The sequence below is a fragment of the Pseudoliparis swirei genome, chromosome 2 (assembly GCF_029220125.1).
Source record: "Pseudoliparis swirei isolate HS2019 ecotype Mariana Trench chromosome 2, NWPU_hadal_v1, whole genome shotgun sequence".
NCBI lineage: Eukaryota > Metazoa > Chordata > Actinopteri > Perciformes > Liparidae > Pseudoliparis > Pseudoliparis swirei.
In genome coordinates, this window is record NC_079389.1 from 19,861,372 (window position 1) to 19,887,604 (window position 26,233).

At 44.6% G+C, this 26,233-nt stretch overlaps 3 protein-coding genes across 11 annotated transcripts; 1 reads left to right on the forward strand and 2 right to left on the reverse strand.

Annotated features, from left to right (window-relative positions):
* Positions 1-895: 895 nt before the first annotated feature.
* Positions 896-13,967, reverse strand: parp14rs1 (poly(ADP-ribose) polymerase family member 14-related sequence 1). Of its 4 annotated transcripts, none has more exons than XM_056437582.1 (17): positions 13,783-13,967; positions 13,201-13,301; positions 12,829-12,859; positions 11,679-11,951; positions 10,112-10,336; positions 7,786-10,010; positions 7,371-7,601; positions 7,031-7,252; positions 6,467-6,536; positions 6,021-6,167; positions 5,641-5,703; positions 5,262-5,438; positions 4,910-5,128; positions 4,209-4,829; positions 3,626-3,756; positions 2,752-2,926; positions 896-1,729 (listed from the first exon to the last, which is right to left on the reverse strand). In XM_056437582.1, exons 1-17 carry the CDS (start codon positions 13,955-13,957, stop codon positions 1,446-1,448), a joined length of 5,370 nt encoding a protein of 1,789 aa, XP_056293557.1. In that variant the 5' UTR covers positions 13,958-13,967; the 3' UTR covers positions 896-1,445. The 4 variants fall into 4 exon arrangements, with proteins under 4 accessions (XP_056293557.1, XP_056293566.1, XP_056293550.1 ...); XM_056437591.1 differs by having other exon boundaries at positions 4,946-5,128; positions 13,195-13,301; XM_056437575.1 differs by having other exon boundaries at positions 13,195-13,301.
* A 23-nt stretch (positions 13,968-13,990) lies between these two features.
* Positions 13,991-19,888, forward strand: parp9 (poly(ADP-ribose) polymerase family member 9). 3 transcript variants are annotated; one of them, XM_056437629.1, is made up of 8 exons: positions 13,991-14,204; positions 15,313-16,181; positions 16,669-16,884; positions 17,020-17,235; positions 17,598-17,667; positions 18,248-18,711; positions 18,880-19,042; positions 19,156-19,888. In XM_056437629.1, the coding sequence occupies exons 2-8, from the start codon at positions 15,327-15,329 to the stop codon at positions 19,431-19,433; spliced, it is 2,262 nt and encodes a 753-aa protein (XP_056293604.1). In that variant the 5' UTR covers positions 13,991-14,204; positions 15,313-15,326; the 3' UTR covers positions 19,434-19,888. The 3 variants fall into 3 exon arrangements, with proteins under 3 accessions (XP_056293604.1, XP_056293597.1, XP_056293612.1); XM_056437622.1 differs by having other exon boundaries at positions 13,991-14,200; XM_056437637.1 differs by having other exon boundaries at positions 13,991-14,200; positions 17,598-17,656; positions 18,246-18,711.
* A 158-nt stretch (positions 19,889-20,046) lies between these two features.
* Positions 20,047-24,257, reverse strand: faima (Fas apoptotic inhibitory molecule a). Of its 4 annotated transcripts, none has more exons than XM_056437675.1 (5): positions 24,142-24,257; positions 23,310-23,440; positions 22,997-23,225; positions 21,397-21,446; positions 20,047-21,288 (listed from the first exon to the last, which is right to left on the reverse strand). In XM_056437675.1, exons 2-5 carry the CDS (start codon positions 23,421-23,423, stop codon positions 21,139-21,141), a joined length of 543 nt encoding a protein of 180 aa, XP_056293650.1. In that variant the 5' UTR covers positions 23,424-23,440; positions 24,142-24,257; the 3' UTR covers positions 20,047-21,138. The 4 variants fall into 4 exon arrangements, with proteins under 4 accessions (XP_056293650.1, XP_056293640.1, XP_056293635.1 ...); XM_056437665.1 differs by having other exon boundaries at positions 23,310-23,443; XM_056437660.1 differs by having other exon boundaries at positions 23,310-23,465.
* Positions 24,258-26,233: the final 1,976 nt, after the last annotated feature.

Sequence of the window (26,233 nt, forward strand, 5' to 3'; positions counted from 1 at the left end):
ATTCCACCCCAAAAACAAAAAAAGCAACGTGATATTACAGCAGCGTATTTATTATTATTATTGGTAGTAGTCGTAGTAGTAGCCTAGTACTTTTACAGCTTTATTTTATTTGTTTATGGTATATTTACTTTTTTGTTTTTGTTTTTTGTTTTTATACAGTAAATATATTTGTGACTGCGCCAGTTTAAAAAAAATAAAAGTCACATTTGTCGTGTTCTGTTAAAGTATGCACAGCCACTCCTCGGCATCAGTACAACATACATCCTTGTCAGGGGAAGTGGAGCTGCACTGATGCAGTCCCACCGACAGAGGGCGCCAGAGAGCGCAACAGAGAACCTCGTCGTAGAAGAGCTGTGTGATTTGACCTCATTCTTATAAAGTCTCACTTAGGGAGTAATAATGTGCTCGAACAGCTGAAGGCAAGGAATGAAAAAGATATTGATAGGTGACAAGATCATTGCAGAGTAAAGCATTATTCGGATGTTATATTATTATTGCAATTTTTTAAACATTTCTTTCTGATCTTTATTGTTTTTTGGAGATAATAGCCGTGTTCATTACAAGGAACGGTACTTATTGCCCTGAAATTTGAAAAAAAAGTGACAAATAAAACATTGGTGTCTGTGTAAAAAAAAAAAATCAGAACCTTTCTTGTATTATGTTTTGAATTAATAACGTTGAGGTAAACTGAAGGGTTTATGAGGGCATGTGGAAACTGTTGAAATCATTATTTAACATTGAGTGACATCGGAAATCTTCTCCAAACGAAGAACCGGTTCATGTTTGTGTATCAATGTCACCGTAGGTCTGGCAAGATGTGACATATTCTCCCTTTTCAAAGATATGTAAGGAGTATATGTTTGTGAAGGGGAAAAAACAAGTAAAAAACAAGCGATAAAAAATACTTATTTTTAATTAGTTCAATAGAGAAAACCTGGATACAAATATTGAAGTGGAATTGCATTAAATACACAGAGAGCAATCGACACATCAGTGTGCTTATATTAACTTGTATTTCTTCAGGCCAGTTTCCTGGAACAGCAGTTAACTTTCACTTTTCCTTTCAAGAACAAAAGTGATCCGTGACCTGATTGACACACAGGCGCCAAGACGACCATCCCATAACTTCCTGGAGCCGCTCCAGGTGCTTTGCATGATTGTCCCACGGGAACACAAACAGTGACATCACAGAGCAACAACCTATCGGCAAACATATGTGAACCCTCTCATTTCCGTTCTTTGATTTCTTCTCGCATAATCACCCCGTAGCATCGCCCTCAGTCATCATTACAGGTTGCTTGTAAACCAGGAAATTACTATTGTTATATTATTGCACTCATCGGAAGATTAAACCAAATATCTCAAGCAAAAGGCACACAGTGATTTACTGCTGTACCGCAGTGTCAAGCGGAGGGCCTTGTGGTGCTTTTGGGTGCAGGGCTGTGTCACTTGAATGTAATCAAGTATTCGGGACACGCCTGGCTGTCGTGGAAGACGATGAACATGTTGGGGTTGGCCACCCTGTCCACCACGCTGTCGTACAGCTGAATGAGGCCGGGGCCCTTGGCCGGCGGAGCGATCATGCCGCTCTTTCCGACGGTGAAATCCCCCGTCAGCACTCGACAGAGGTACATGCACCTCTCCCCATTTGGCTTGGGCTTGGAGTAGGTGGGCTGGGCCGAGTAGTCGGCGTTGACGGCAAAGTATGTGCCGTTGCCGAAACACACAGCTGAAAAGCGCAGAAAGAGGTTGAGTTAATCTGCAACGGCACTTTGCTCGACTTATTTTTGCCTTTTCCAAAGTAGATATACAGTAATAACTGCAGACAAGAACAGTCGTAGCGTTCTTGTCGGCAGCTATTTCTGTATATCTCTTTTTTTTTTAAAGATAAAATGTAAATACGCGGTCATTGTGATTTAAAAACTGCTCTGCATCAAAAAAGAACAGCCCTGCCTGCGCATCGTGAATGCAGCTGGGAGGAGATAGCGGAGCCGCTGGGCTCTCGCCACCAGACTGCCCCGCAGCTTTATACACCAGGCGGTCAGGAAGCTGAACTCTCTCGCCACTCTTTCACTCATTTGTCAAACTCGGTCCGACTGTCCTGCTGCAGAGTCTTTTTTTGTAGTTCTTAATTTGCCAAATGTATGTTGTCTTAATGTTCTTTGTTGTCGTTAACTGTTGACTGGTTGCAATTTATTTATTACTTTATCACTTTATTACTATTATTTCACTTTATGACGGAAAAAAGACACAAATGTATTTTCGATTATTACCTTTGCATTGAAAATGCGGAAGGTTATGTTTTGATGGCCGTGTATTTATTTATTTATTTGTATGCGTGTTACTCGCATAACTAAAAAAGTATTAAACCGAATCGCATGAAATTTGGTGGGATGATTGGTTATTATCCGGGGACCATTTGATTAGATTTTGGGATCGATCGGGTCAAAGGTTAAGGTCATGAAAAGGTCAACATCTTCTTTTTACCATAGCACGGTCAATTTTTATCCAATTGGCATGCAACTAATGCCAAAATGTTCATAATTCAATGCCCAATCTTGTGATATGCGAAGGTATGCGCTCTACCGAGTGCCCGTTCTAGTTCTGTATGTTCAACATTGGAAAATTCACAATAAAGATAACTTTGAACTTTGACCAAAGCATTGTCATCGTCTTCCTGCTTTCAGCGCGGCTCGGGGGGGGAAAGCCTCCGACGGGACAGACGTCCCGCATCTTTTTAAATCCCCTCACCGTTCTTTCCCGCGTAGCTCCGGTTGAAGCCGTGCTCGTTGATGTGGGCCACCGTGTCGGGACAGGTGCCGTGGAAGAGGCGTTTCTCGTTGTTGCCGTGATTGTTCCTCTGCTCCATGTGGCACTTCTTGATCTGTAGGCTCTTCCACAGCATGGGGTTCTGGATCCTCTCAATCTTCAAAAAAAAAAAGGAGGAGAGGAGAAAGGTACATTGTTTGAGTGTTAGCGTCTGCTTTTCCTTGTTATGCATTAATAAATGCAACGTGATCGATCCAAAAAGCGGATATAGGATTGGTGCATTAATATAACCTGATGACGTGAAAGACTAGGACGTTAGATGGTAGACGGATGCTACACTACCGTTCAAAAGTTTGGGGTCACTTAGAAATGTCTTTATTTTTCAAAGAAAAGCACTGTTTTTTCAATAAAGATAACATTAATCAAAAATACACACTATACATTGTTAATGTGGTAAATGACTATTCTAGGTGGAAACGTCTGGTTTCTAATGAAATATCTCCAGAGGTGTATAGAGGCCCATTTCCATCAACGATCACTCCAGTGTTCTAATGGTACATTGTGTTTGCTAATCGCCTTAGAAGACTAATGTCTGATTAGAAAACCCTTGTGCAATTATGTTAGCACAGCTGAAAACAGTTATGCTGGTGATATAAGCTATACAACTGGCCTTCCTTTGAGCTTGAAGTTTGAAGAACAAAATTAATACTTCAAATATTAATCATTATTTCTAACCTTGTCAATGTCTTGACTATATTTTCTATTCAATTTTCAATTCATTTGATAAATAAAAGTGAGTTTTCATGGAAGACACGAAATTGTCTGGATGACCCCAAACTTTTGAACGGTAGTCTACCTTGGTCACCGGTTGTTTGCACGTGGCCTGGAACAGAGCGAGGACCTCGGTGTGCTCTGCTGTCCCGGCGTTGACGAGGACGACCTGACATGTGGCGTTGGCTGGCATCGAGTCCCAGTGTTCAGGCGTGTCTACATTTAGCGGCGGAATAAACAATTTGATATTTTTGTTATTCCTGGGATCAGCTATGCATTGATATATTTGCAATTTTGGCAATTTAATCACTTGTCATATTGCATTTGTCAGACGGCTCAAATTGATATTGAGAAAAAGAACAGTAACTATTATTACATGTTAGTCTTGGCAAAGCACAGCTCTGATCTGCTTCTGCATTATTAGCTGGGATTTAAATAGGTTGAAATAGTTATTCTTTTTTAATTTAAATGCATTCAAAGAAATCTGAAACTTTTAGCCACACAATCCTACCTCCCTCTAATAATGTTTTTAAATAATAATAATGTTTTGGAACACATTTCACACAAAAAAAAATTTGTGACGAACAAGATATATTAGACAACCATTCTGCTAAAATCCAATGCACTTAATTCTGTTTCTACTCGTCAGAGGACGCCAGGTCAGATACCTTTCAGTTTGTCAATGCGCTTTATCTGCAGGATGAGCCCCTGGTCGTCAGTGGCAGGTCCCTTTGGCATGGCGACAGTGTAGTCTTGACCCAGGACGCAAACCTTCACGCTTGCTTGTTTGTTTTCCAAAGCTTGCTCAAGCTGGAAGTTGGCCACTAAATCAAACTTCTGGAACGGAAGCCCCTGCTGCTGGTACTGCCAGTCTGCCGCGACGCCCGCCGCCTGCTCCACCTTCTTCTGCAGCTCCTCCTTTTCTCTCGCCGACCTCAGCATCGCGTGGATCTCGTTGCTGGCCTTGAGCACGTCCTGGCTGAGCCCGTCGATGGTCAACGAGGCTTGGGCGTTCTTGCTCTCGGCCTTTATCGCCAAGTCCATGACCTTCTGGATCTCTCCGATGCGCTGGTGGTCTGCGTCGGAGAAGCTGAGGATGGAGTTGTCCGTGATGCAGAGGCTGTGTTGTTCCAGGGTCATCATGTGGCTGAGCCGCTGTTTGGCCAAGTCCACTCGGGCCTGCGACTCGCCGCAGATGTGGAAGGCAGCGGGGACCACTTTCAGAGCCTCGATGACAAAATCCCCTCGCCTCTGTGGCTCGTCGCCACTTGTCGCACTCGGAAACAACGCTGAAAGGACAAATTCAAAGATCTACGTTCGGATCCCGGATGAAAGGATACGAGCACCAAAACTACTCTGCTGCACGTACATTTGAATTTGGATCTGATCTGTTCCCGGAAACTACCTGTGTCTTTTGGGCCGGTGTCTTCCCTTTGGTGCATACTGTCGTAGAATTCTTTCAGCATGAGCGGCTGGAAAATGACTATCCGAATTGTCCGCAGGGGGCCCGCAGTGTTCTGGCTCAGCACATGGACCACGGCATCCAACATGGCGTCCGCCACCTCCCTTGCCTGTACGTTGCCTTGACCTAAAAGGGGTACGGCAAAGATTGCAGACTTTTTACTACAAAGTGTGCAGCGGGAGAAGCTGTAATGTCAAGAGTTTCCCACATGGACACAAACACACCTCAATATAGGTGGGTCTTGCTCACAAATACTCACCTGTGCCAATGGCAGGAAATGAGACCGACGCGTATGAGCCGGTCACACACATTTGCAGTGCGTCTTTTACGACCTTCTGGATTTTTACTGGGTCCGTCTGTCCAACCACGTGGAGGATTTTCTTGCACTTGAGATTGCCTGGCTGGGTCATTATCATGCCTGGGTTGGCCTGGGCACCTGAAGGTGTCGACAGTGGATTTGAATGACAACCGTGTCACGTGTGTATCAAAGCGATATTTCTTTTTGCAACAATCTTAAGATATGAGATATGTATGACAAGGCTTAATGATTGACTCTTTTATCCGTGTCATTACAGTACCAAGAAAGATAAATGTGACCCTGTGCTTGGAGTCAAATCTTTTTGTAAAAGTTTCCTTACGGAGGCTCGTGCATTCCACCTCCACAGCCTGACCCGCTGCATCCAGAATGGCCTTGGATACTCCTAGAGAAGAGGAATATTAGAGGGTTTTAAATATTTCTTGGGAGTTTTTCCTGATCCGATGTGAGGTCCTGGGACAGGGATGTCGTTTGTGTACAGATTGTAAAAACTCTGAGGCAAATTTGTAATATGTGGTATCAGGTTATACAAAATAAACTGAATTGAATTGAATTAGTAGAACAAACATCATACCCAGAATATAAATATTGGAGGATTTGATTCAAACATGTTGCCTTGAAATTAAAAGTAGTGCTCATGACATGTGTACATTCAATCTAATGAACACTTATTTTGCATTGTTGAAACATTTCATCATTTACCGGACTTAAGAGAGAAATTTTCATTGGAGGAGTTGACGATGACGTCAGACGTCTCCTCGGTTATGTCTCCCGTGACCACCTGCACGGCAACACTTCCCATTGTGGTCTCATGCATGTCTGACCTCGAGACGACTTTGGAGAAATGACCTTGAGGCAGTAAACAGAAAGTTATTCGTCTAGTTTAACAATTAGATTGTCAACTAAATTCATGTATAATTTGATTCATGCCGAGTCATTTACATCTTCTGAAGTATTTTTTTCAGTTTCACCTTTACATAATCATTTACACATTTTGTTTTTTGTTGGGTGTATAACACATTATTTAAAGTGCTTCACCTTATAATGACGTTTGTTTACGTTTGCTTATTTTAATCCGTACACATTTTTTGAATACAGCATTGCATTGTAACGGAGCTTTGAAAAAATGTCAAAACAACATTGCCTACCTTGACTTTGTGGGGCACTCGTGGGCACTGAGACGTTTGGGAACTTCTGTGTGAATGCATCACGGAAACTCTGGACCGAATCACAAAGATACCAAATATCACAATAAAACAGAAGAAATACTCACTCAACAGAATCCCTCTTTGTTGAACAGCGCTGTGGTCGTGAGTTGTTACTGGTTGATATTGCTGATTTGTCATTGACATTATAATAATTACGTTTTTTTCATAAAATCAAACTATAATTATGTATGGGTTTTTCAATGCATTTCGGCAAATTGTTTATAAGATTAGTGGTGGAGTCCGGCATTCCCACCAGCGATTTACAGGAAATGATCCATGCTTGTTATCCGGTGTTTTAATTTCATCTCATTCATAACAGTTCACAGTTCTCGTCTGACAAAGACCCTCGAAAAAATGTTGCTGGCCTGCTGGCCACCGAATTCTGAGACTTGAAGTATTAAACCACAGATGCTTTTACCACCAGTAAACAAAGGTGTCCCCTAAAACCTTCAGGATTATAATTAGACACTACTTTCTCACTGGGGGTTGTTTTTCTTTCCTTACCTGGATAGTCTGTGCATCTTTTGGGTAAAGGATGATCACGACCGTCTTCAAGTGCTTGGGTTGCTTGGTACTGCTGAATGCCAAGATTTCATCCAACATCAGTGATGCTACAAGATCTTTCGGGAAACCCAGGTTTCCGGTGCCGATGGCGGGGAAGGAGATGGAGGTCAGACCGCTGTCCTCCGCCTTGCCCAAGCAGTCCTTTACAATGCATCTCAAGTGCTGGAAGGCAAAGCATGCAAACCATCAATATCGAGGTGAAAGTAGATACTCAACGTTCACGCTGCCGTACAGATCGGACTCGTCGCGACAAAAAAAAGTCCACCGTGTCACACTTCACCTTTTCAGCTGTGCCTTGTCCCTTGTCCCAACGAGGCGCAACTGCATGAAAGACTTGTTTGCTCTTCAGCTTGCAGCCGTCTGTGACAATGACATCGCCGATATTCCCGCTTGCATGATTCGCATTTACCAACTGCTGGAGTTTAGATCCAGCCTTTTTCAAGATGGCGACTGAAACTGCCCCTTTGTTGAGGGCGAGCTCTTCAGCCACGGTATTGACGGTCACGTCCGTCTGGAAGTGTGTGAACAGAGTGTTACAGACAGTCGAGGGATCAGTGGTGTACGAATCAGCGGGGAAAGTATCAGTCAAGCCCTATGAGACCACATTCAATCATAGGGAACTCTAGAGCGACAGGTTAGGCTTGAGAGCTACTGCTGCATACTCGAGTATAGTGTGTTAAAATGGAATTAATTACCTCGGCATTCTCGATATTTCCTTTCGTGAGAGTGATGCCCAAGCCTTCTTTGGTGTTCACTTGACCCAAGCAGTCAGATGCAGCAGGTGTCCCAAGGGCAGGCCTGGTGGTCCCGAAAAGGGCAGATGGTGGAGGAAGACCGACGCCATTTCCAAACACCCGTCTGACAGCCACCTCCATCGCCCGAACAGTACCGTCGTCATTGTTCACCAAATGGATCCTCCTCAGGGTGTTGGCTCCGGACTTGTCATCGCAGTATTCCTTCACCGCCTTGGCCATGGTGTCGGCACACACATTTAGAGGAAAGACTCGGTTTCTGCTGACGGCGGGTAGAGCCACGGAGACGCAGCCGTGCTTGTCAGCAAGCTCCAAGCTTCCTTTAACGGCTCTTTTCAACTCCGCCTGAGGCCTCTGGGGATTGGCTGGATCAAACTGGGGCCCCACTGCATGAATTACCTTTTTGCAGCAAAGCTGCCCCCCCGCGCCGGTTATGACACAGTCCCCAGGCTTGAGCGGCCCGTTTAAGTCGATTAGTTTGTCACACTCAACCTGAAACTGGGGTCCGGCAGCATTTAGAAGTGCTCTCGCAAGACCTTCATCATGTTTCAAGTTCGGATTAGAGGCATTCACAACGGCATGCACTGGGTAGCTGCACATATCCGCCTTGCAAACGGCTATTTCCACTCCATCGGGTGTCAGAAGCCGATACACAGGCTGTGGCGCCTGTCCACCACTAGTCCCATCAACCAGCTGGACCAGGCAGCCGGTTTCACTGAAGAGTAAGGAAACATACAGAACTGCTTTCGTTTGGAATAACTTCTTCACTCCAGGCATGGAGATTTCAAAAGTGTCAAAGAACACAGAAGAGACCAGGTTGTCAACCAAGTCCTTGCACTCGGCGACATCCCCTCTGGAACCACTGAGACTGATCGCCTCCTTTCTGTAGGACACCACCACTTTGTCTTCCACCGGCTCCAACCAAGATGCGTCAAGCTTTTCGATGTATTCCACGATGGTGTTGGGCTTCACCACGACGGTTTCTTCAACTTGAGCATTCTGTGTTAAGAACTCATCAAGTTTATCGCTCACTGTTTTGACACCGTCCTTGTGACCAGACACCACGACTTGTTGGCCAGCGGTGTGGATTTGAATCCTCCCGCATGACTCGTTGTCGGCACTCACGAACTGACTGACCAGGTCCTGCCACTCTGGCTTCGCCAGTGCATTGCGGTCTTCGACGTCGATGTTTTGAGATACTAGCAGCCTCTTCAGATGGTCTTCAGCCTCTTCCAGATCTCCATCGGTAGCGGCAACGAGCTGCACCGTGTGAGCGTTGATCTCAAACGCTGCATCTATTCCCTCGGATGTGAGCAGAGCGTTTGTCAGCTCCTCCTGTTGATCAGCCTTCAACCAGTCGAGCACATACTTGTCCATTTCTAGATTCTGCCGTTTTAGTGCAAGCATGGCACCATATATGGCGCTGCTCGCTGCAAAAATCTCATCCGCGAAGCCAGTTACTGTCAAATCCCCTCCGTCTTTCCTAAACGATATTTTGAGCTCTGGGTACACCTGGAGCAGCTTGTCCTGAAGACCGCCTTGACTTAGGATGTGGTAAATTGATGGCATCACTTGTATCTCTTGGGTCACGCTCAATTTCTCCCTCTGCACCCTTTTGGCAATCCTGTTAACGACTTCGTGAAGAATTGGCTCAAGTCTGTTGACATCGGCCTCGAGACCGGCCACTGATAAGACACCCCTGGCTTTGTCAGGGACTACAACCACATCCTCGGTCAGTAGTGTCTCTCTGACCTTCTCCTCAGACTCCTCCCATGCCTCGGATTCTGGCCGAAGCTTCAGGGATTTGAATTTTGACAGAGCTTGCGCAAAGGCGGACTTCACAGTGTCTCTCCATTGTTTTACGATGACGTTGGCCTGTTTTTGCCCTAGTAGTGAGGATAGCGGGCTCAAGCACACGGCGGATTGCTCGAGGTTCACGCTGCACAAGTCGTTTTCCATTTGGCTATGAACGGTCTCTGCTGCCGACGGATTGTCCTTTAGGTATCTCCAGACGGCGTCGTCAACGCACACAAAAACGGCCGCGGGGAGTTTAAGCAAGGGCGTATCTTTTCCGTAGAGGGCCGTTCCCAAAGATTTATAAAACGGATAGACCATGAACTCTTCCTTCTTGATGCAATGCTTCTTCTTCTTCAGGATGTTATGAACATCTACGGGTAAATATAAACATCAACATATTAAATTGTCACACTGTATGGAATTCTTTCAGACTGATGACAGTAACACTTGATGAGTACTGTAAAGGCCCTACCTGTATAGTTCTCAAAGGTGATGGTGACAGACTGTTCCGCTTCATTCAGCACAACATGTTCCACAGACCCGCCTTCTTTCTCAAAATAAAGTTGTAAGAGGTCTTCATTAAAATGTCGTATGTCTTCAACGATAACTTGGTCTGTGACTTCAAGAGGCCGAACTGATAGTCCCTTCCTCGTGAACATCCTGTTTTGGGGGCATCTTTGCACGAAATCTGTGTTTTCTGTGAGATAGTGACAACAAGTGAAGGTAGTTAGGCAACAACAGAAACCAGAAACAGCTTCATGTGTTTTCTCACTGTGAAACCCTGGCAGCCAGACGTAAAACTGAGTGGACAGCGGCTCGCTCTCCTGCCTTAACCAAGCTTAACCTTTCTTGAACCATAATAGTTATCATGTCGGTGCCAAAGGAAGAAATCAACAGTGTTTACGGGCACATGTAGTGATCCTTTGATTTTAAATACCTGCCTGATCCAAGCTGATTGTGGATGGTCCTCCAGATGGTCCTCCACAGGCCAAAAAGGCCTCCAGCTATATGAAGAATTACTGATGATGTATCCTAATCCAATAAATGAACAAAGGCATGGCAGAATAAGACTGCCAGCCTGCAAACATGCAAAAAGAATAATGATGGCTTGAGTTCCCGTATCCATAACATACTATTTAGTGTGCCAGAAAATATGTCCCAATGCATGGTATGCCCAATGCAATATGACAAAAGTACCAGGATGTCGGACTGCATCAGGTCGCATGTTGCAGAATGCAAGCCAGCATGAATTTCTGGCTAATCGACCCACAATCCTCTGCGCAACCGACATATGAGCTGGAGGGTCAAAGTTCAAGGTGTAATGTATGAAAAGTAATGCGTCCCAATTGAAGGAATACTGCATGCAACAGTATCCACTTTGCAAAGGCAGCTGCAGTTTGTACTAAAAGTGAAAAGAACGTTTTTAAGGAGGAAGGACATATAATATTTGTGTTGCATGGCTTTGAGGATTCACATAATACATTGTACAAAACATACCGGAGGGTATAAGGCTCGCAAAATCAGTCACCTCTTTTAAATCCTTCTTAAAACACATTTTTATAGAACAGCTTTTAAGTGATCTTGTCCTATTATGCAGATCTTTGGTTCCCCTAATTTAGTTTGTCTGTTTTTTTATTATTTTAATAAATATATATATAAATATATTATTATTATTTCTATTTGTTTTTGCCCTGACTCTCTGTAGAGCACTTTGTAAACTTTGTTTTTAAAGGTGCTATAGAAAAAAAGTTATTATTATTATTATTAATAAAGTGAAAAGCACAAATTTAACTTCCCCACCTTTTAATGGTCAGCGATAATTCAATAATCGATTTGTCAGATTCTCCAGTCAACGCAATATTGATCAATAAGCGTCTCGTGTCATCGGCTGTCTATTAATGTTCGTCAAATGTTTTCTCAAACTAGTTATATTCTCCAAAAATGATGGTTGTTTTTTTGCAGTAGCAGGTTTTTGTTATTTCTAAACGCCTCTCTATCACACACACACACACACACACACACACACAGTAAATGAGTACCTTTTCCACTCTGGAAAGTCACCACAGCAGAGGAGATGTCAGGAAGGACTTCCAGGGTGAAGTCTTGAGTGGCAGATTGAGAGTCAGAGTCCTTGAGAACGTTCTCCACCAGCATCTCCAAAAACTCTTTGTTTGCGTTCTCAGGAATATTTCCTAAAACGGCAGAAGTGGCGCTCGGCCCTTCGTCTGCCGCCTCCTCTGCTCTGCCCGCCTCCTTTGTTTGAACCGCGGCGTCACCGGCGCTCGGTTGCTCCTCGATCACGGCGACGTCCCCTGTGAGGGAGACATACGGGTTTAATGGCGTTATTAATTATTCCAAGTGTTTCTCTGAATTTGATTTATTTAGGTGGCCAGGCAAACAGATTTCTCTTACCTTTCATTTATTGTTTGTTGTAAGCTTACCATAACACTGTGATCACATGAGTGATATATTATTGCAGATATCCGCTGTGTAACTAACACAAGTTATTTGCTTATTATTATAATATTTGAACCACGCGCTCATCAGCTGTGTATGTCGCTTCTCAGCGTTTTCCCGCCACATTTATATAATTGTGGCACTTAAAATATATATATATTTTACTTTTCTGCGTCGTTAAACTGGTGAAGATGATTCTTCCTTTGCTTGTTGTTGCGTCTTATTTGCATTTCTGGGATAGTTTGGTTTGAATGGTGGGCTGTAAAGTTTAGGAAAAGTGTTTGGATAGTTGTTTTTACAACCACATATGTTTATCAAGTTAATAATTCAGAGATAACTGCCGACCACGTACACGTACAAATGTTATTATCAGTACTGTAAACAAACAAATAAGGAAACATGACTGTTTGGGTTTAAAAAGAAAACCTGAAAATGTCTAAAACTGATAAAACCTTAATTGCATAAATATAATGTGCTACACGGAATAATTAGCATAGAGATATGACACAAAAATGTGTTTAGTAATGTCACAGAGACTTTGACCTTTAAACCACCAAATTCTAGTCGGTTCATCCTTGAGCACAAGTGGATGTTAACGCTAAATTTGATGAAAAATTCCCGTCAAAAGGCGTTCCTGAGATATCTGCTCTCCCTCGGGACAGACAGACATCATGATCATAAAGCCTCAATTCACTGTTGATGAGTCGGGTGTCTGCTTGGAGGAGAACTTACATCTCGTGTTGAGTTCATCAGACGGAGCGTCCTACAGAGAGGTAAACAATAGAATATATAAACACATTTCAATGAAATATTTTAAATTATTCAGCACTTTGACATCCCATATAACCAGTTTTCACATGGCACGAGGCCCCATGATCATGGTTGTTGTTGTTGAGGAACAAAGTGAGAGAAAGATGAGTCACAGAATGCAGAACTAAACGGCCTCCAACTGTTTATGACTAGTCACGTGCATAAGGACTAGTTGAATCAAGTTGCTGTTTCGTAACACTCCTCCTTCACAACCGTAAATCTGGTACAGAGACAGGTGGGGTCCAAAAAAATACCCCCCCCCCCTAATGTCTCCCAAATAAACGTCACCTTTACCTGCGCTGCCGTGACGTCGGTCAGTGAGTGAACGGTCATCTTCAACACGCCGGACTCCAGACTTATCTGGTGCATCTTCTTCCTCAACACATTATGCCAGTCTTTAATGGAAAACACACACATTCAACCACTCAGTTGAGATCCCAATGACTATGAGCGAATACACTTTATTATTTTGTATGTTTAATATGTATTGATGACCCCCAGTGCCGCTGCTAGACATGTTGGTGCTCTAAGCATAACTCCTTCGTGATGCCCCCCCCCCCCTGAGATAGGAAAGGGCACCCACGGCGAGGGGGGGGGGGGGCACCATCGTAACTCTTTTTGAGCAATTAACTATATCTCTTGTTCTGCCTGTTTTGTGATATACATGCCTAAAAGGTGCCTAATATTTCTAAACTGAAATAATATCGTCAGTATAATTATAATAAATATGATGATTTTTTTAGTTGCCTGTTTTTTGGTGGCCCCTCAGGACTTGGTGACCGACGCACAGCGCGTAGTGCGCGTTATGGGAGCCGCGGCACTGACGACCCCAAAAAAGTCCGGTTATCCGGGGTCTATTTTCTCGGCCAGGCTTACCCTCCTCTCTGCGGAAGCGCAGCACCGCGGTGCGGCTCCCGTCCTTGTAGTCCAGCTCGCAGTCGCCGCCGTTGGACTTCTTGCTCTGGAAGTATTTCACCAACTTGTTCTTGAGCCTCGGTTTGTTGTTTTCTTCGAGCTCGACGCGCAGAGCATACGAGTACGCGTCCGCCATCGTCGCTGTCCCGACTCCCTCTGCTCTGCTTTACTTTCACTTTTGTTTATCAGGAAATGAGACACGAGTTGTGTGTGCGCGCGTGTGTGTGCGTGGAGGTGTGCGTGTGTGTAGACATGAAGCGTTAACGCAGAAGTGCGCGTGCAGCAGACCAGAAGACAGGACGTCTGTCCAGTGGCGATGTAAAGGAGCTCCGCGACCGAGTTCGGACGTTTCGCTTTCGGCTTTACTCGGTGCTTTCCGGTGGGTGAGTCGGCATATGGTATCTCGACGCGGTACTTTACCCTCTTTAGTCGTTTTTAAATTAGCTGAAGTTATTAAAAACGTGGTAGTTAGACGTAATCTAACGAAGGACTTTACAGTTTAAACCAGCGCGGACTGGCGTCGCAGCGCGTCAGGTCGCTCGCGCCATTCTACTGTGGAACGACCGAAACAAAAATAAAAATGGCGACTTAATTTAGGTCATTACACCTTTTTTGTTGGGTTGACGAGTCAAGGTAACGCTAAAGGTGTCCACCAGGAAGCTGTCACAATTAAGTCGGGTTAATTTAATATGTTTTCTGTGCAGTTCAAATGTTTTACATTTTACATGACGTACGGCATAACTTTGTGTTGTACAATTAACGTATCAATAAATAAACAAAGCATATCGGCATATAGTCTTCTGTATGTCCCGGTTCTGAGGGACGGGGACACGTTCAGCTCGTGTCCCTTAGGGACGGGACTGTCTGGATGCTGGTATGTCGCCCTCTGCTGGAGGGAGAGGGGAACTGCACGTCACCGACCTCTGTCGTGTTCCTCTGGCTAGTTAATTAAGCTCCTAAGTTATTTTATAATTTTTTTGGGATTTTTCCGACCTGATAACACTTAACAATAAAGTTGTGTATTACATTTTTAAAAGATTATACGTCGCTTCAAATGTGAGCTAGAGACTTGGTGTACAGGGGATCATAATATTGATAATCATCGATAATATTAAAAGAAGATGTGTAGATATTTAACCAATAATTTAGTTTTTTATTTAGTTTTGTGTTTTATAATTATTTTTATTAATGCTCTGATGTGCACCGCTGCTGTGATTTTTGAAATGTCCCCACCGTGGGACGAATAAAGGTATATATCATATAACATATCATAATAAAAATGACCATTTCCTTTTTGGTGCCTTGCCTGCAGTTTGCCATTGTTATCATTCTATTCCTTGTATATTCAGCTCAATATCTGTATTAAGCATGTAACGACATAAATTCAATTGGGTTTCTTGTCTTGATTCACTTTTTAAAAAGGCGTTTTTTTCTACACTGGTATCATTGTAAGATTTACTCACAAGTTTGTACTTTTCTTTCCTCCCATAGCTCTGTTGACAACCATGGCCAGTCAATTAGATATTCCTCTCCGTGGGACTTCGTTGAACATTGTGAGACGATGCAGCTCTCATCTGAGCGCCGTCCTCGAAAGCAAGTTTGGCTGCAAGGCCACCGTCCACGGCGTGGATTTTGAAAGAGATCCACGTGGGCCGCCATGGCGGAGTGGGACCGTCCCGGAAAAAAGGTTTACCACTACTCTGCATGGAGGCGTTGAGCTTTCTGTGTGGAAGGCCGATCTCGCCGATTTTGAGGCAGATGCTGTTGTGAATGCCGCTAACAAACGTCTTCAGCACGACAGCGGCCTCGCTAAAGCTCTGTCCATCGCCGGTGGTCCGCAAATCCAGAGAGAGAGCGCCGATTACATTGCGAAGAGGGGTCCCTTGGAAACCGGAGATGCGCTCGTCCTTGGCGCCGGGTTGCTACGGTGCAAGAAGATTATTCATGCTGTGGGCCCACGGCTGTACGGAAATTACTCCAAGTATGATTTTCCGGAGGCCGAACGGCTGTTGCGGAAGGTCATCGCGAGCATTCTTGACAAAGTTAAGGAAAATCGCCTGCAGTCCGTTGCCATTCCGGCCATAAGCTCTGGTCTGTTCAACTTCCCCCTGCCACAGTGTGCAGACGCCATCGTGTCGAGCGTGAGACAGTACTACGAATCCGCTTCGTATCCAGGACATCTCCCGAAGGAGATCCTCCTTGTGAACCACGACGAGCGCTCGGTGGCAGAAATGGAGCGGGCCTGCCGTCAGATGTCAGCCAGCGGAAAAAGCAGCGGTGGCGCCGAAACCTCAGCGCCTCCTGTCCAGCCTGGAAAAGTCCGCCTGACAGTGAAGAAGGGGAGCATTGAGGAACAGAAGGTACTTCAAGAATTTATTTACGCTTTACATTCAATGTAAATCGCTGCTCGTATACAAACAAAATAGTGGATGTATTTTTCACAATTTCATGAATATTTACCAAGAAGTTTTTACCACCTGCATCTTCACTAAAATGCAATTAGCCTGGTCCATAGCGGGCTTCACATGAAAAAACTAGAACGGGCACTCTGTAGAGCGCATACCTTCGCATATCACAAGATTGGGCATTGAATTATGAACATTTTGGCATTAGTTGCATACCAATTGGATACAAATTGACCGTGCTATGGTAAAAAGAAGATGTTGACCTTTCATGACCTTTGACCCGATCGATCCCAAAATCTAATCAATTGGTCCCCGGATAATAACCAATCATCCCACCAAACAGCATGCGATTCAAGAATATTTTGACCTTTTCATGACCTTGACAGGACTCGTCACAAACTGCATATTTGAATTTTAACACGCTAACTATGTTTCCTCCCAGACAGATGTCATTGTAAACACCACGTCAATGGATGGACCTCAGAAAAGTGGTCAAATCTCCAAAGCTATATTTGAGAAAGGCGGTACAGAGATGCAACAAGAGTTCTATCGTGCTCACGCTCAAAGAAATATCAAGATCACAAAAGGCCACCGTCTGCATTGTAAAGAGGTGTTTCATACCGTTTGCGTGGAAAGGGGAAATGACGCAGCGTGCCAGGTACAGTACGAGTTTCGCTGTTCTGGGCCGTAAAGGGTGACGCATTGTATGTTCAACTGTAATTATATTTAAATGTAGACTAAATGTGAGGCATAAATGTGTCTATTCGTCTGCCCACCGATTAACTCATTACAGATTCTTTTCGACGCTGTACTGAACTGCTTGAAGCTGGCAGCTTTACGCAAGCACAAGTCGATCTCCTTTCCTGCCATCGGCACCGGAAACCTCGGGTTCGGTGAAGATGAATCTGCCCAGATCATGTCACAGGCAGTGGCAGACTTCACCAGGAGTTATCGGGACGAGATGGACGTCTATTTTGTCATATTTCAGAAAGACGCCAGCGCATTTAAGGTTGTATTGCAAAAATGCTGCCGTGGTATCAGAATAATGTCGCCGTGTGAGCCGTGTGTGTCCAGAGCTGGTGGCTGAATGTAAAGCTTTTCTTCACAGTAGTCACAATAGAAAAATAAGTGGGGGACACAGGAATATAAATAATGAAAGACGGTGAAGTGTGTGTGTGTGTGTGTGCTAAAGAGGGACACCTGGTCTGAAGTTACTCATCCTCATCTGATAGGTGCAAAGTAATATCTGTTAGTGTTGTGAGGAACCACACCCGTTAGTCCGGTCAGCAGGTTCTGTTGCCAATGCTCCGGCTTAAAAGCTCAAGGAAATATAACGTGATGTCCTTGTGCATTAATGGCCTTCTCTTCCAGGCTTTTGATGAACGAATGAGTTCTGTGAGGCCATCGGCATCCGATCCCGGCTTCACACAAGATGACGACGGTATTTCACTCATTTCCTGTCCTCAAAGGGGACGAGTATTCACCAGTAAAGTATACCAGTTGTGATTTAACCCTCCTGTTACCTTAGGGTCAATTTGACCCCATTCAATGCTTAACCCTCCTGTTACCTTTATATTTACTGACATATTTTACCCATGGGGTCAATTTGACCCCAGCAATTAAAACCTCCAGAAAATTATTAGAATTAATATTGTTTCCCAAGTTGAATTGTGAGGTACTTGTTTCTTTGTTGACTACCTAAATATCCCTTTAAATATATAAAAAAAGTTGATATTTCTTATATGTTTGACACAGTGAAAAACAGCCTGGGGTCAAATTGACCCGAAAGAACACAGACATTAAACATTGAATGGGGTCAAATTGACCCTAAAGGTAACAGGAGGGTTAAGAAGCGACTACATGTGCGATGTCCACATCTGTCCGAAGAAACCGGTAACGCTAATGTAAAACGGCTGATGTGTAAAAAAAAATCAGTTTAAAAAAAAGTGGATATCTTGCTGGAATTATGAAATGGGTACAGCGATACTAAATTGCAGCCGTGGACTTGATGTCTCCATCAGAAACTGAGCACAGAGGCGGCGGCGTCGGCGCTCCCACGCCCCAGATCAGCCTCACCGGCCCCTCTAATGAAGCGACGCACGAGGCCGAGCGGTGGCTCTCCGGCCTTCTCTTCGGTTCCGGCGGCGCTGTCCGTATCTGCAACAACTTCGTCCAGCACTTTGGCGAGCGGGAAAATCTGCAGCTGTCCCATCTTCTCCAAATCGGCGTGTCCATCGAGGAGTTCTTCGAGCGCGGCCGCGCAGGCTTGATCGTGAGCGGGGCGTCGGTCGAGGACGTCGGTTGTGCTTGCTTGCAGGTGGAGGCCATGCTATGCTCCATCCAGGGCGAGTGTGTCGCGGAGGAAGAGCGCGCCACGCTCACACCGAAGAATCCGTCCTTTCAAAGGAAGCCGGTTGACCACACGAGCCAAAAGTTCTCGGTGACATCGTCGGACTTAAAAAAACACGGGCTGCAGATACTGAAGGTACGGCATGTGGAAATGAATGCGTTGGTCATCTCGGCGAATGTCTCCACCGGCACCTTGTTTGCACATTACTTCCTCAGATGGAGTGTTTATACTTTCTAAAAACTGTTCATCAGCTGCAAGTTTCTTGTTTTGATCGTGACTAGTTTTAATTGTTTTTAATTTTAGGTGGACGAAGTGGAGAACTCTACACTGGAGAGGCTCTTCGCCCTCAAGAGAAAGCAGCTGGGCTGCACCGATCCTGCCCGAATAATGCTTCAACGCATACCTGCACACTTCTGCGAGATGGTCAGCCGTATTGGATTCCGTGCCGAGTACGCGCCGCCCGACGGTACGACGGCGCCGCTCGGTGACGCGCAAACAAAGATAATCTCATTTCTAGGGTCTCGAATATCACAACGGCAGACGAAGAAACTGAGCGGCGGTTTGTTCCTCCGTTCACAGAGCCGGCGTTCGGAGAGGGCATCTACTTTGCGGGCAAAATGAAGAAGGCCTTGGACGTGTGGAAGGTGCGGGAGAAGGAGGAGGAGTATCTGTACTTCGTGGAAGCCGAGGTGCTGACGGGAAGATCCACCCCTGGTGAGCCAGGTCTGATTCTGCCCCCCGCTGTGGGAGAAAATCCACTCGTCACGTACGACAGCGTGAGCGGACCCGACGTCTCCGTCATATTTAGCAGTTACCAAGCTCTGCCCAGGTACGTCATCACCTGTAAGACGCTCTGAGGAGCCGTCGGGGTCTTTCTGGCTTCGGTTGTGCGGGGTGGGAAGTTGGGTTCTTCTGGAATGGGGACAATAACTACGATATCAGCACATTCAGTTTAAGTTTTAATTTCCTATTTAAAAAAAAAAAAGTTTCTTATGGGCGATTAACATATTTTACATCGAAGCACAATCAGTTCTATATCAAAATTCTACTTAAAAATGCCTCGATCACACTGTTAGCGCTGGCTGAGGGTCTTTGTTGAGAGGCACCTCGAGATGTATTCACATATGAGAACAACAAATTGTATCTGTGATTGTAAACTGATTTCATTTAGTTTGGAGTACATTTATATCCCTTCATGTTACGGGGGAAAGCTTTGGCTCCAACGTTTGTACACTAATCTAGTTTGGACAGAGCTTCTGGGGCGGAGTGTTTGATTTCTGAAATAAAACGTAAAGGATTTACAAAATAACAATTGATTCGTTGCATAGTTTTGTTTGTTTGTAGAATGAGTAAATGTTCTACTTTGAAGTCCCGACACCACTTCAGAGGATATGGAAACACAACCCGTGTCTTCTGATACTTGCCCAGACTCGTTTGCTCGATTCATAATTGAAGACCCTTTCGTGAAGCTCAGCTTGATGAGTTTAATCAAATTAAATACATATTACAACTGTGACGGTAGACATAACAACACATGTATTCACACAACGCTTTGAAACGGGACATACGACCGACGTGAGGGACGTCCCCCGTTTACCTAAAGACACGTGAACAGCTGTTCTGAGTATTGAAGTTCATCCTCGACCAGCTAGGAAACGACTTAACTTGAGATCCCTTTAGTCGCTCGTTCCCAGTCATCGGCGGATGACTTTGGACCGTGTACTTTTTCTATTGCTCAAAACTGTATTTAATTTTTTTTACCGATGCTCCATGAAAAGTAAACGTCCGATTTCAGAATGTAAACAACTTTTATGAAATGCACCAGGGGGGGGGGGGGGAAACATTCAATCTTCAATCTGTGAACGTGATTTCAAGTTTTAAATATCTGTAGTCATAACATCTGGCCTTCGTTTAAAAAAAATAAGCGAGACGTATCGTTCGACCGCACAGTGACGGAGTGTGTTCGGATATCGGCGAGTGATTAATATCAGCTGTGTGTGTGTGTGTGATTTATTACCGGCGATAACGCCGCTTCTGAATGATTGTCCACGAAACTGCTGCCGCCATTCGCTGGGACACGATGTAGCCTAGCGGTCTGCTACGAGCTAATTACACACGATGGCGTTGACTGGCTGAACCAGTCGCACAAAGACCATGTAACGTCAACGTGGGACGACACAACGGCCACTCCTGAGCTACGGTTAAGCAAGAACCCTCGTTTCCGAGTCGGTTTACTGGTCGTCTGGAGGCGTGTGGATGTTTTTCTACGACGACGACAAAAAGACAACGGGCGCAGGACGTCTCTTAAGAACACCGGCTGCTCACGTCGACGACCACGGGGGGAAGGCGAGCCCGGCCGAGACGGAGAGAGATACGGCACGTCAGGCCTCTAATGCTGATAATATTACTGAAACTATTACATCAATTTAAAGTCACAGTTCGTAGTTTAATTTAGAGACGTCAAATCCGGGTTTTTTTTTTTTCCGTGGCTGAAATTTAGGTCTGTGCCCTCTGTGCCGACAGCGACGACGGAGCGACCCGTGAAGCGCTCGCGGGGCGCGGTCACTCCGTGCACTCGGCGATCTCGGCGCCGTCCACGAGCAGCGCGTGGATGATGCCGTCCCGCTTCTTCCCGCTGCTCACGGCCTTCACGCAGCAGTTGTGGTCCCCGAGCGTGAAGTGCGTTTCGGTGCCGTCGTCCACGAACTCGCCCTGCGGGTGGAAAATCGGAGAGACGAGCGGACAAATAAGACGACCCGTCGTTCCGGTGTTTCCAACGCGGTTTTCCACACGTATTAGTCGTTTCCCCGTCGTACTTACGGCGGTCTCGATGTTTTGTCCGTTGCACCAAACGTCCATCGTGTCTTTTTCTGAAAGAAAAGCAAACGGACACCGAATCACGCCCGACCGTTGCCACGTTTGTTTCTCGGGCGGCAGAATGTGTGGAGTTCATCCGACCGCCTCGTGGTGTCCCAGGACGGCGAGCGAGAAACGTTTAGATGCTTTCCGTGACAAAGAGATCACCCACGCATAGGAAATCTTACCAGAATACCCCCCCCCCCCACCCCTTTTTTTTAAAAAGCATCCTGTTGGTGACGGTGGTAGATGCATAATCACATATGAATACATTTTATTGGGGTTCTCAGAACTGAAATCATCTCATTGTGGTCAATGTAAGATCAGTGTATTCACACGCGTAAGTCTGTGAATACATTCTGGTCATTTCACTCCATGTTTTGATTGGGGAACCCAAACTGAAACTAAAGCAAGATAAATATTTACTGTATTTCAAATATTCTAAAGTCACTGAAGCGCTGAAACAAATGACAAAAAAAGAAAACGAGCACTTAGTAAATTTGTGATTCATCATATTTTCTGTTTTCCTAACCCTAGTGAATCTATGAATATAGTTTTAATGTAATTAACTGACCAACTCATGACAAAGGGGGATACATTATCTCACAAGGGCGTACGTCATGGACGTTCCTCCCCCATTTGTGATGGGATAACTCGCCGCTACAAAATCTGTGTGGCAGTTGCAATTATTCGTACATAAGAATACAACTATATCCTTTATAAAGAAACGCAAAGCTCTCGCAGCCAAATGCAATTCCAATTAACTATTCTACAGCATCCAAAGTCAAATGTGACTTTCATATATGGCGCAGAGATTGGGAGATCTCCTTTTTGAAATAGTGAAAGCTACCAGATAGCTTGAGTTACAGGTGCGTGAAAGCGTTAACACCTGAACAGGCCCGGCTTTAATCCCCTTTCACTATTGCCATCGAGACTCCTCGGTGATACCGCTGTACCGGATCCACATAATTCCGCCACGTCAGTGACTGATTTAAAACAACAAAAATAAAACTCACGGGTTATATAGAGGAGTTCTTATGTGTGGCACATGCTTCAGGTGTCATGCCGCCTGATTGGCTGGAAGCAGTGAAATGTAATAAGGATTAACCGGGGCCAGATGAAGATGGCGTGAGGGCTTAAAGCTGTCGGAGGGCTTAACCACTGGGCAGACGAGGTCAGACCGACAGGGTTCGTACGGTCATGGGAAACCTGGAAAAGTCCTGGCATTTTAAAATGGTCATTTCCAGGCCTGGAGAAGTCATGGAAAAAACTTAAATCATAAAAGTTTTGGAAAAGTCATGGAAATTTATTATAATCACATGTTCATTTACACCAAGTTTGAAATAATTAATGTTTTTGAAAGAAAGATGCTCAAAATATAAGCCTGCGTACGCTCTCAATACACAAAATGTTCTAAATTGTTCATGTTTTTACCGAGATTTCAGTTTGGTCATGGAAATTTGGTTTAAAGTCCTGGAAATCCATCGCTCAAAATGTGTAAGAACCCTGCACCTAGGTGGAGAGGGAAGTGGGTGGGCGAACACACAAACACGGACAGGCTCACCCAGGACCACCCTGCAGTCGATGCCGTCCAAGTTGAGGACCCAGGTGCTGGTGACCTTTGACCTGTTCTCCATGTACTTCTTCAGGCTCTTCCCGTTGATCTCCAGGGTGTACTCGTAGGCGAAGCCACTGACCGCGTCGATGTTGATGGTCGCTCTGGTCTCAGACTTGCCCACGTTGAACGTCTCCTTCCCCACGAGTTTGAACATCCAGTCCCGCCTCAGGAGCTCCTGCGGTGCGACGTACAGTGAGAAACGAACAGCTGCTGTTAGTTAACGCTAATTGAATAAACGCACGGGGGTCAGGTGGTCTACCTTCCCGTCGACGAGGATCACCCTCTTCCCGGTGGTCGTGCCGTGTTCGAACTCTATCCGGTGGACCCCGTCGCTCAGCGCCACCTCCCACACGCCGGCGAGGTCGTTGGACATCCTGGCTCGGTCGGACCCTGCTGGAGACGGACAGAGGAGCAGCTACACCGCTCACTGTCGCGGCACATGCATGACTAACGTCACCGTTGCCTCACGAGCTCACGGTAACTAGCTTTAACGAACAGGGCTGACTGACGTTAGTTGACTCATAACAAAAAAACGCGAAACCTAGAAAGTAAATAAATACTGTCCGGTGCAGGTTTGAATGTATCTCCACGGGTAGACTCCTTTTACGCGACGTTATAGTTATTAGAGCGCATGCTGTCAAAACAACAACACGTTACCGTATTCTTGCCATATAAACATGGCTGAAGAAGAGCGGAGAAGCTGTCTCTGTTTGGTGCATTACGACTTCCGGTGGTGTGTGTTTTTCTTTTCAAAATTAGAGCAGGCCAAACTAATTTTGAGCTCGGGGTGAGACACAGATACGTTTTGAAAAATAAATAGGTGTGTGTTTATATATATATATATATATATATTTAGATTTACAGATATATAGATATAACGCGGGAAATGTTTTCTCTTCGTTATAATACAAAAGTGACGCGTCGCTAAACTGGGGTTTTATTTTGAAAAGAAAGCGGAAGCATTACAGCTTGAGTCAAGTCAATCTTTCTAGTGGCTCTGAAGCGAACGCTAACGTTACCTTCTTTGCTATAAGAAGATAACCTGAGCCCTTAGCTCGGAAATATAACCTTTTATTGTGCATCTCGATTACCTTAATTCTCCAGAAGTAAACGCTTTAAGTCTGTGGTTAACAAATGACCAGCGGGCCACTTTAGCGCAGTTTATTCTCGGCGGGCTTAAGCTACCGCAGACGAGCGGCGACTTTGCTGTTACTATGGAAACATGATATCCGCATACGTACAGACGTGACCACGCCCACTGAGGGAACAGGCAGTATTTTCTCCGGGAAGTCAACATTGAGAATTGTGTGAGTGTGTGTAGCCTAACTCATAAAATACGAACCATGCAAGGTTAACAACTTTTCTTTTTAGTAACTGATAATATGAATATTGCATAATAATTAAAAGAGAACATCTTGATAGACAGAACATAAAAAGGCACACATTAAATAGGAGAACTAAAAATGAATTGTCACTTGAAAAAGTGCTCCCATAATCAGTGCTAAATACGGTATTTGTCTTCCTCTATTTATTTCTTCTGCTTTTTTAAATCAGATATAATGCAAACCTGTTGACATTTGTGAAGTCATCTCTTTTCACTTTTTTGTAGAGAGCAAATACGCTGCTTAGAATATACCTTCCAACAATAAAACGTAATACGATAAATACTGACTTGTTCTGCCTGGTCACAACTGAGTTCACCTGGGCCGTCTCTGAGAGTGCATTTGCGATCAGCCATCAGTTATTTCCCATCATAAAACAGCTAGTCAACACACCATTAGTTCGTCCACTCACAGTCACTACAAGATGACACAGACTGGCTCAGTGTGTGTTTATTTATGTTTTGCTTTTTTGTTTAATAGATATATAAGATTATTTTGTGTGTTTTTTTACTTTTTATCTGTGTGTGTGTGTGTGTGTGTAGCACATGACGACAAACTGCACTTGGTTAAGCAATCCAGGAGAAACAGAACCGGGTGTTACACGATCAGTACGGTGACGTTGTAGGGCAGCCGGCACAGAACGAAGGCCAACACCACCGCCAGGATGACCCGTACGGCCTTGTGCTTTTGCTGATTGCGCGGGTGACACAGCGTCGCAGGAAGACACTGCTGTACACCGACGCCTCCTGGAAGCCCGAGAGGAGCTTGCACAGGAAGTTTCCGAAGAGCCAACCGGAGTGAGCGTTGACGGCCCAGAACGGGAGGGTGAGGCAGAAGAGGAGGTCGGCCATCGCCAGGTGCATCAGGTAGATATCCGTGCTGCCTCTACCTTTCTTCATAGAGCAAACCACATCGACGAAGTTGTGGAAAGCTTCCAGGTTGAATCCCTCAGTGGTCAGCAGCTGGGAAAAAACAAAGTCATGCGGTTTAAAAGCAGCGGTGGACGACGTACCGGTGGACGGTTGTCGTCGTGGCAATGAGAAAAGAAAGTACTATTAGAACTGCACAGATATTAAAGGGTTGGAGGTTAGTCGCTACAAAAAAAAGTACGACAGGTGCCATCCAACAAATTAAAATTAAGTTAAATTATCATTACTATTATTATTATTAATAAGATAATCTTGTTTCAGTCTCGGTGGGAAACAATCAGCGCTGCGTATTGTGTACATACGGATATATATATATATATACATATATATATATTTATATATGTATATATATATTTAGGTATTTATATATATTTTTTACATTTATATATATACATATATATATGTACAGAAACTGGTATATGTTTGATATATTTCAAACTAATAAAGCTGCATTAAGCAATTTTATACACAGCCAGGACTGTTGTATGAGATTGCTTAATGCAGCTTTATTAGTTTGAAATTTGACAAAACTCAGTTGGAAAAAAGTTTAATATTGCCTCCTAAACCACCTCCAAAGCAATTATAATTAGTCCTTTAGAATTAGCTTCGTATAATCACATTAGACGGTGTAATTACACCTCCCTGTGTCATCATAGCATATGTTTACCATCCAATTGTATGGAAAAGCAAAACAAACTTTCTAATTTCTTTCTCAAGTCTTTTGTCCTTTGTCATTTGCAGTGTAAACGACTGATTGGAATTTGCATGACAGTTCAACACACCGACTACAACCTGAGAATAACACACACCGAGAACAACACACACATCAACCTGAGAACAACACACACATCGAGCAAGCCCCGTGGTTTACC